This window comes from Labrus bergylta, chromosome 22 (genome assembly GCF_963930695.1).
Source record: "Labrus bergylta chromosome 22, fLabBer1.1, whole genome shotgun sequence".
Classification (NCBI taxonomy): domain Eukaryota; kingdom Metazoa; phylum Chordata; class Actinopteri; order Labriformes; family Labridae; genus Labrus; species Labrus bergylta.
The window spans coordinates 14447175-14457355 of record NC_089216.1 but is presented as its reverse complement, the minus strand read 5'-3'; the positions used below and the strand labels follow the sequence as shown (position 1 = coordinate 14457355).

The following is a 10181-nucleotide window of genomic DNA, read 5'->3' as shown; positions in this document are numbered from 1 at the left end:
TCCCGGGGCTGTTTAGCAAGCAAACAAACTTCTATTTTCACTGTACACAGACACTTAACAAAGGGCTTTAAGGTGTATTACATCCACTCTGACCCAAATTCCTGTATTACTACTAAGCCAGCCGCCTATGAAGTGAATGTAGCATATCTAAGAATCCAAACACAGAGAAAACCGTATTGTAGCAACATCCTGAGGAAACCGCCTCTCCCCTAAAGCTTTGCTGTAATAAGGCATAACAAGCTTGGGCTACCAATAGATATGGGATGTAATTTTTAAGTGGATATATAAGCACTCAGGCTATTGATTCTTAATCACAAGTATTTTAGAACTTCCTGTTTATTAAATGCAGCAGTCTCCTAGTTCTTCCCTTTCTCTCTTATGAAGTCATATCCTCAGATTTGATTCCTTTGAATAAAGGTGAATAACAGGAAAACCTGACTAGAACCCCTATTGATGGCTTTTCTTTTGAGCAGCTGAGCCATTTCCTTCTCTGAAACCAGAGGCCTGTTGTACTTGTTCAGGAAGGTGGAACCAGAGAGTGGATAACGACCTGGATTTACATAATTCAATCTGTTCTCGTGGGAAAGCAGCTCTTTTTTACTTTAGACAAGATTTATCTCTCCCATTCACTCACATTCATGTCTGTCTTTCTAACACTAACATGCTGTATTGTTTTGGTTATGTCATATTTCTGACGCTGATGAACGCTCTTATCTTATAATCAAGACCTCTATGTACAAGCGTTCTTTAACCCACCTACTTGCTGGAATTTCAGCCTTTTTTCCCCCGCTGTATTTTTCAATTAAAAAACAAGAAGTTATGCTTACAATCAAAACAAATAACTGCAGAAGATTGACACACAAAGTTATGCATTGCACGTTTGTTGCATTTACCCGACCCGGTTTGGATGACACTTTAACACACCTGTACGGGACACATGTCAACTACTCCTATCATGTTCTCCACTCATAAATCTGCATCAGCCATTCCTGTTTTCATATCTCCACGACTCATCAAACTTCCTCTTACAGGTTAGCCATGGTCATAATGTGCATGGCAGTCAGGTAAACAACAACAATAGCTGGTGTGAGTACAAATTATGAAATCTGAGCGTTTGGCTTGTATGTATATTGGATTGATAAATGACCAAATCAATGTTTTTTGATATTCATGACGAGTTGTTATAGTTAATGTGTATATGTTATATTTATAGTAGTAAAAAGTAACTTAACAAGGTTTACAAATGAAATATTTATAATCCATCAACTATGAATTTGTTCAGTACGTTTTCTCACATGACAGGTCTATAGCTCTTAGACAATGCAAAGTTGAATTGACAACTAAATGTTAAAGTCAACATCCTCCTTACTGCAATGCAAACATGCTTTTGCAGTTATGATTATGTACATAGAATACATGAAGGTGTAATGTTCAGCGTATTGGCTAATTGTGTTAGCATGCCACCGTATGCTAGGCTATCTAGCGCTGAACCCAAAGTAAAGCTAAAGGGGACTGTTTCTGTTTTCTGTACAAAACAGAAGTATCGGACATATCAAGTAGGTCACCGTACTATGGAACTGAAAAATGAAAAGTTAAGAAATAATGAATAGAATTCATGGAAATGAGGAACATGGCCATCTGGTAAAGGATGTCTGAGATATTTTGCTTAAGGCCCCAAGTATTAGAGAAAGGCCAGGGCATTGCCAAATTCAGGGAGGACCATGAATGATACTAAAACATTTGTGCCAATTCAGCAGTTGTTGAGAAATGTTAGTTGGGGCCAACTGGGGCCAGCCGACTGACTGACGCGTACTGTATTCACACTGGAATACTACTAAAAAGTGATTGATGGTTCTGATAATTATCGCCTGCAGGTAAAGAGTCAGGACATCTTTTTATAGCACAGGTTGTGATGGTTGCCAGGGACAAAATGTTACATGCTTTCTGCTGCGATAGGACTCAGAGATATCGACTGGAATGCTGCTTTCATTGTTGACAAGAGTAACAACTGTAGATCAGCCACTTTGATTTACAGCAGTTTATAAAAAGGGAACTGGGCATAAAACATTGTTACAACAAATGGGTGGCAACCCAAGTGGTGTCAATTTACTTCCTAATTTTTTTTTACTTTTTGCCATTTTCCCACAATAGGAGTGTTTCATCAAAGCCTGAGGTCACAACCCTGTTGATCAAATGACTTTAAAGAAGTATAACCTAACTCTGTGAACCTCCTTTGAACAAAGCTCCTCATGGACTCTCAGGTTCACTAGAGTTGTAATAACCTTTTCAATGCAAAGCTAATCTCATTAACAAAAGCTTTGTTTTCGCTTTCCCCCTGGCTGGCTCTTGTCTTGTTTAAGGCACTGTGATTTTGTCCCTGCAAATTCCCAAATTTCCTTGCAGCTCAACTGTGAAATGTTTTGACTTTTGACCATTAAAGGAGCTGTTTTGTCATGAAGTTTAAGCGTGTGCTTTCATGATCCAACTGCTTTACTTTCTCCCTGCTTCTCGTCTCGCCTTGTCTTGCTTTCTCACACTGACTTGTAGCAGTCTTCTGAGAGAGTTGTGGTTTCAATCACAAGTAGCAGTCAAAGCACTGAATAAGTGGTTGGCAATTAGTTTCTGAACAACTGGGTGTGTCTCTAATGGCGGCACACCCACAGATGATAATGTCTTTTGGATCACTGTAGCTAAAAAAAAAAAGTTTTTCGCTCTTTGAATCAAAGTATCTCAAATTGAACTTTTTATACACTTCGTTCTCAAGGAAATAAACAGGACCAGCAGTCTAGTTGTGACATCTATGAGGCTGTACTTCAGCAGAGCAATTCTTTTTAATTAATCTCTTCAAGCCTTTTTGAGATGTAGGGCACACAAGAATGTGGCAAAAAATGGCAGAAAGGAGTTTTTCTAAGACAGCACGATACCTCAGTTAAGTTGATTATATGTTTAAAGGGTTACAGCAGACCTTGACCTTTGTCCTTGAAAAGCAAAAGTTATCCGTTTGTCCATATTCCCAAGTGAACATTTGGGCTAAATTATGGATATACTGCCTCAGCGTTATATCAAATATTGCTTTCACTAAACTAGAAGGATACAAAATGTTGTTTGCACATTTTTTTCATGCTGTTTCTGAATAATTAAGGTTAATCTCATGATAAAGTCAGTCCCAAATTAAGTGGGATTCATGATATGGTGACCATGAATGGCGGTACCAAATTTCCTGCCAATACATCAAATAGTTTTCGACCAAAATCTATACAAACAACATTATGAATAGTGAGTGTTTTGACTGTACTTTTGTCTGAGCAGGGCTTTAACCCTGTAATCTTTACTTTAAAAGTGGTCAAATGAAGACATCAGTCTACATTCATATAATGAATGGCTCTCTTAATGGGAGCACTGAATAGACTATACCTGGAAAGCAATATGCCACAACATGCTCTCCCATGCCCGAGAACCACAGCTGCACTTCTGCCTATACCACAGTTTGGATGCTGACTCTGTTTCTGGTGGCCGTTGTGAGGTACGTAGGGAGGGTGTGTGCCTGTCTGAGATGGTCCATTATGTCACCGGTGACCCAAGAATAGTTCCAGTGTGTCCTGTGAGGCAGTGAGGCGAGTGTGACGTTCAAAAACTTAACTGTTGTTGGGCCAAACCCAGAGAGAAAACAGGGGCCTTACTGTTTCCCCATGTCAGGCACACCCCGCTACACACACACACACACACACACACACACACACACACACACACACACACACACACACACACACACACACACACACACACACACACACACACACACACATGCATGGACTACAAATGTATATAGGACCAAACACACATGGAAACATTTAGGCTTTTTCCTCTGCCACTGTTGCCCCCAGAATAAGCACTAGAAGCAGATCTGAACCAGTGAGGCCAGTGATCCCCATTAGAGACAGGCTGTGACGCAGTGTTTTGGTAATGAGAGGTAGTGGGGTTCAGATGTTTTCTTTCCTCAGCCCTGTGTTGTACATGTAAAGATAGGAATGTGAAAATAACAGTAGGTACAGCTTGATGTCAAGGATTTGTTTTCAACATATATTGTCATAAACAACTATTGGCTATTTTCTGATGTTTCAGTCAAATTTAGAACCAACTTGTTCATTGATTTTGGAAAACAAGTTGGTTTTTGCAGCTCTACTAACAAGATAACAGTATTAATGGATATAAGTAACGGCATAATACAATATTTTCCAAAGTTTCTACATGTTTCGTATCATTCTGATCTCTTACTAAGGTTTTTTTTTTTTGTTTTTTTTTTACTGATATTGGTTAATTAAAAAAAAAAAAATCAATAGCCCAGTTATATTTTGTACAAATTTAAGTTTTAACACTATAACAAGCATTGGCCTACTGCTACGCCTTTCATTAAAATGTGCAGTCAAAAATGTTTAAACACACATTTTATTTAATTTCACTGAAGTGTATAAGTTAAAAAAAAAAAGTGAATATTTCAAGCTATTATGTTTTTTTTTTTTTTTAATCGCACAAAAACCTGCACAACATACAGTACCATGACTGAGGTTACTCTATTCTCTTAACTTAAAGGGACAGCAACAATTAGACATTTTATCATGACCAAAATAAAATGCAAAGTAGTATTTGTTCATTTTTTTTTCAATCAATCTGAACAAAAAATGTAACTTTTGTTCAGGTGTGCTGTTAGAAAACGTGCTGTCCTTTAACTTGTTTGTGTAGCCTAGTATTTATATTAACAGGGCACCATAAAAAAAAACATATTTCACTCAATGTAGCTTTAACATCATATTGTATTCAGAGAAAAGCAGATAGAGTTTATATAGTAACGAGATGAAAGGAGATGATTTACAGCAAATTAACTAGGCTTTGTAAATATGTACACGTGATACCTTTCCCGTAAAAAAAAAACAAAAAAACAATGTCAATCAATCAAACATGTTGATTAATTGTTAACCACCCTCTTCTCTTCTCCCACACAGAACCTGCCTCCTCACTGCGCAGGCGCACGCGCTCGTCCGCGTGTGACGCCGTGACGCTGTTTAAAACGCTCTTCCCCACGAGCCGTCTGAATCACTCACCTCACACAGGCACCAGCGAGAGGAGAGCATGATCCAGTGCACACTTCAGCTCTCTCTGACTGCTCGCAACGTCTCACTGAAACGACACATATTCTTTACAGGCAGATCTATGTGGGTGACGTCACTTCACCGCCGGAGCGGGTTTGTGTGAGCAGACGTCCACCTGAACCTTTCAAATATCGCCAAACGAGGACGTAGTTTGCATGAAACTGTGGCCAGGTAAGACCAATTTCAGGACATTTACAAAAGCAAAATTGAATAACACGCCTTTTTTATAAGCTTTTTTTTGTAACATGTTTTACCTGCTGTTTCATCTTCATTCTTTTTTGACTGTGTGGAAGTTGTTTCTCCCCCTGAAGCGTGGAGTCGATACATGGCCGAACCTCAATCTAAAAACTATCACTTTTTAAGTTGTCTGTTTTTTTTTTTGTCATGTTTTTTTTTTTCTTAGAAGGGAAGGCTACACAACCCACTTTTGAATATCAACTTTTTTAATTTAGCATCAAATTCAATTATAACAGAAATTAAACAATATACATGTTGGCCATTACTCCATTAGTTGTTAAACGAGATGAGCCAAGTCCTTTTCTTTTTCTTTTTTTTTTGTGGTCATCGAAATAAGTTCCACAATGAAGATGAAAGCTTTTTGCTGCTGATTTAGTGTCTTTTGTAACACTCTTTTAATCATATTTGGTAATAAGTGGTCAAGGTTAGTACAAGCAGAAAATGTTCTGTGGACTCCCAAAAGGAAAGTCAAGTGATGCAGGGTTTGGACTTCTTTGCACATGTCAGAAAACTGAAGGGGTTGTTTGTTCAGCTCACAAGACGTGACTGTATTTTTCATGCACTTGAGACCTTCCATGTCTGCCAATATGGATTATAGATGTTTGAGTTTTCAGCTTGGCCCAGTGCCCACTGACAGGGAGATCCAGTTTTTTTTGTTGTTTTTGTTGTACAGGCCATTTTGTTATCATAACTGTGTTGCCACCTGTGCACCAGTTTCCAAGTACATTTAGCATCCTCCTGCAGTACTTGTTTGTAACCCACACACGTGTTGTTGTTGTCCGTGTCCATGTCCTGGATTCAGCTCTCAGTCAATTTGCATCCCTTATGTGATGTGACACACACTCGCAGAAGCATGCTATTGTTTTGTGGGAGAAATATTTAGCAGGGAATGCGAAGCTGTTTCCTGCACAAGGGCTTCTGAAGATGGAGCTAGGATGTTAAAAGAATGGTGAAACAAGAGAAAGGGAGGAAAAACTAACATTGAACACAATGGAGAACAGGCGGTTGTGTGGGTTTGTAGGATGGGAGACAATAGTGGTGGTGGGGGTGGGGGGGGGGGGGGCAGATGTGGTTGCATAAGAGTTGAGTTACCAAGGTCACGGTTTCCTTCAAGTCCTGGAGGGCTGACCGTAACATGTTGAAAGAAAGGCTATGCGCTTGTGATTGCGTTTGTATTAACAGTGAACTCTCACTTATCCTGGCCTTTCCCCCAGTCCGTCTGTTAGTGTGCGTGTCTGTCAGGAGTCTGTTTCTTTTTTTTTTGTTTTTTTTTTAAGGGCAAAGTCAACCTGATTGTAAATATTTAATGGGCAGTGTCTGCGGTGAATGAACACACCTTAACCAAATGCGTCACATTTTGTAACCGATCCTGTTGGGTGGCCTTTTGCGTTTCCATGCCGTTGGACGAATTGCGCAGACTGCATGTTGTTTTTCTTTTTTGGAGTTTAAAATCATTACATTGCAACAAATGAGGAGGCTTCAAATCCTCAGTAGAAAAAGAATCGGTTATTTAACTCCGGACAAAGCCTAGGTACCTGTACACGCATCCATGAAATGGGTCTGCTAACCTCTTATCTCTCTATCCAGATAAAAGCCGTGGATGCAACTGCGCTCCATTCATAGAAGAAATGTGGAAGGGTGACAGAGGCTCTGAAGAGGTCCAGCTGACCACCGGCTCTGCTAACATTTCCCCAAAGCCCAGCCCGACGCGCACCATGTCCCTCAGCACCTTCCACCTGATGCAAACCCTCAAGAACTCCCCTGCCGCTCTGCGTCGACGCTTCCGCCGCGACCGCACGGAGTCCTTGTCACACGGGGACCCTCTTTTCAAGGTGCACTACCTGGGCACGGAGAAAATCTTCTCCCTGGACCGAGAGCAGGCGCAGTACGCGATCCGCCACCTGCTCGACGGCATCGCTAATGGGAAGAAGCTGAACAAAGATCACGCTCTGGTGGTGCGGCCGAGGTACGTGGAGGTGAAGGAGCTGAGCACGGGCCGGCAGCTCACCAAGACGTACCTGCAGGACATCGCTTACTGCGCAGCGGACGCCAACCGGCCTAACGTCTTCCTGTACATCTGCAAACATCAGGGCCAGCAGCTGCAGTGCCGGGTGTTCTGGTGCAGCCGGGCGGAGCGGGCGCGGGACATGACGGCTTGCCTGGCGCACTCGTTCCAGCGGGCGCTGAGCGACTGGCAGCAGGACGGCTCGAGCACTTTGCAGCCGGGAGAAGTGACGGCGAAGCTGCTGGAGGAGTCGTCCAACTCGCCCGCGAACAATAAGAGTTCCACACTGCCTGGCAGTCTGGGGAAAGGTGAGAGCACGGCACGGCTTCACGAGGGCGGAGAGGCAGTGAAGTTTAGCTTTTGCAGTCATTATCAATAACTCTTACCAAACTACACCTAAAAAAAAAAAAAAACCTGAAGGTACAGCTCCGTTGTTTTTTAAATATTCAATATTTAAGGCAGCTTGAACACACTGAATCCTTTGAATCCCAGGTACAGCACCCTGCTAGCATAGGCTAATGACTTGTTAGCAGGAATTTGCTGTTTTAAGTCAGAATTAGTTTGATATAAAATTGACTGCAAATCCACATTACAAATATTGACGCCCTGTTGCGAACATAAGTACTCACTTTTTCAAATGATTTGTAGTTCTGAGAAATGCTCGAAAAGCAGTTACGCATATCATTTAAGCGAGCTTGAATTTGCTCGAATGTCAGATTGGAAATAGTTCTTTTCAAATGAGATAACTTTTTTCCTCTAGACAGAACACATTGCAGAGTCAAAATTTAATTTCTAAACTGATGTGAAAGTTTCTTAATTGTGACTAGGCTGAATTAACTAGCCAAAAATATCAAAGCACTTTTTAATTTATTTAAGATATAAGACTTGTTAAATAACTTTAGCGCAGCGTAGTTCAAATTTTATAGCCTGTTTTCCCCCTCTCCCCCCAATGAAATGTTTTAATGGCAAAACGTATTTTAACATGTTAAAATCTCAGACTCTGGTTTAGGAAGAATTTTATTCAAATAAGCAAATCTGATCCAAGTTGTTTTGACAAAATAAGATAAAGCAAAATCATTAAATAACAAAGAGTAAGGTCTGTTACCTGCTCCTTTTTTTGGAAAGTGTCTCGAGATAACACTTGTTGTGAATTGGTGCTGTACAAATAAAGATTGATTGAACATTCAGTAAAATGAATTGATGTAGTAAATGAGAAGCCGTACCAGGACACTTTGGAGTCCAGTATGTAAAGACTACTGTTGGAGTTGTGTTTGCTGCTGTTATGCTAACATCACTGTCTCTTTCTTTTCACTCCTCAGTTCGCTGGAGGAAGAGAGGCTCGGTGTCTCGCAGCCCACTCAGGGCCATCAGCAGGCGAGGGTCATCCTCTGACAGCTGGAGCTGAACCGCAGCTTTAACCCTTTTTGAACATGGGGACTACTTTAACCTGACGACTACCTGAAGGACGGCAGCACTGACCAGAGGGAGGGAATGTTACGACACCGAGGGAATGACAAAAGGGGATAAAACCAGGAGGTGGTGGTGAACATGTGAGGACTCTGCTTGTGATGGGACGACGTCATAATCAGCGAGCGTATGGACTTGAAGGTTTTTGATGCATCAAAGTTCTCTTGACTTTTGCAGGAGTGGCGTCGATTGTGGCACTAAATACTTGCTGACAGCTGCTACACGTGAGGACTTGTAACCGGCTGCAGGCCATTTCGAGGAGTGGACTGGTTCATTTCCTTTGCTCTGTTTTGGCTGCTGGAAATACAGTTGATGATAAAACTGACATCTTTTGAGCTGTTTCTAAACTGTTTGACAGATTGACAACCAAAAACTGGAGGAAAAAAAAAAGACGAGAGTCTTGATTTTTATTTTATTTTTATTTTTTAAAGACTGACTTTTATTTAATCGATGTTTGTGATAGGTTGCTCGATTTTATTTCTAAGCATGTGGCACTAGCAAGCATCATCCCCTCATATGTTTTTAATGTAGGTTGTGTGAGAGTTTTGGCCAAGAATACGTAGATGACAAGCCACAGACGAGTGTACGTTAAACTGGTCTGAAAAGCGAATTAATGCAGTTAATATTTTCTGGGCGCTTTGTTATTTCCCACCTGTTAAATGTGACACATGAACACAACACAAAATGTAAAAAAAACATCAGAATTAAAATCCTCCTCACACGCACCAGAGCAACATCCCCGCAATAAGGGACAGATTCTGACTGTCCTTTTTTTTTTTTTTTTTTGAAGTGAATTATTTGCATTTATGTGGAAAAAAGCACACCCGGCCATGACTTGCAGGGTCTGTTTGTGTCCGCACACTGGGAACGCTGTGTTCCTCATGTGGAGCCTCTATGTGGAATGCGCGGCCATGCACCTGCATTCCAATGGAGGGAAATTTGAGTCGCAAGATCTTCTCTAAAAAAAAAAAAAAAAGACACAAATTCTTCTCCATGCTCGGCTATGACTCTGAATATTGAGCAGCAAAGTCAATCGGTGCTTGTAGCGCTGCACCCTTCACTCAGGCACATAATAAAAGCTATAAAAGGTGCCCTAACTGCTTCAGTTAAAGTCGAATATGTGCCAGGTTGCATAACAAGCTCTCCTGATGGCACACTCTGTCTTAAGGTTTACAAATGAGAGAGTTGAAGACTAGTTGTGCGCCCTGAGGCTAAAATTGCTAACCAAAACGTAGCTAGGAAAGTAACTTTTTTTTTTTTTTTTACATTTTGTTTGTGCCAGGAAAGTGTTTTTGACTGATGTGCCAATTGTTATCTGCACATTT

The 10181-nt window shown here is 40.9% G+C and overlaps 1 protein-coding gene across 1 annotated transcript; it reads left to right on the top strand.

The window, feature by feature from the left end:
• The first annotated feature begins 5079 nt into the window (after nt 1-5079).
• Nucleotides 5080-9840, top strand: si:dkey-19b23.8 (low density lipoprotein receptor adapter protein 1). The gene is made up of 3 exons (XM_020629247.3): nt 5080-5318; nt 6972-7697; nt 8709-9840. The coding sequence occupies exons 1-3, from the start codon at nt 5303-5305 to the stop codon at nt 8792-8794; spliced, it is 828 nt and encodes a 275-aa protein (XP_020484903.1). The 5' UTR covers nt 5080-5302; the 3' UTR covers nt 8795-9840.
• Nucleotides 9841-10181: the final 341 nt, after the last annotated feature.

Coding starts and splice junctions, on each gene's coding strand:
- si:dkey-19b23.8 (XM_020629247.3), top strand. Junction 7,698..8,708: donor GCCTGGCAGTCTGGGGAAAG/GTGAGAGCACGG, acceptor TTCACTCCTCAG/TTCGCTGGAGGAAGAGAGGC.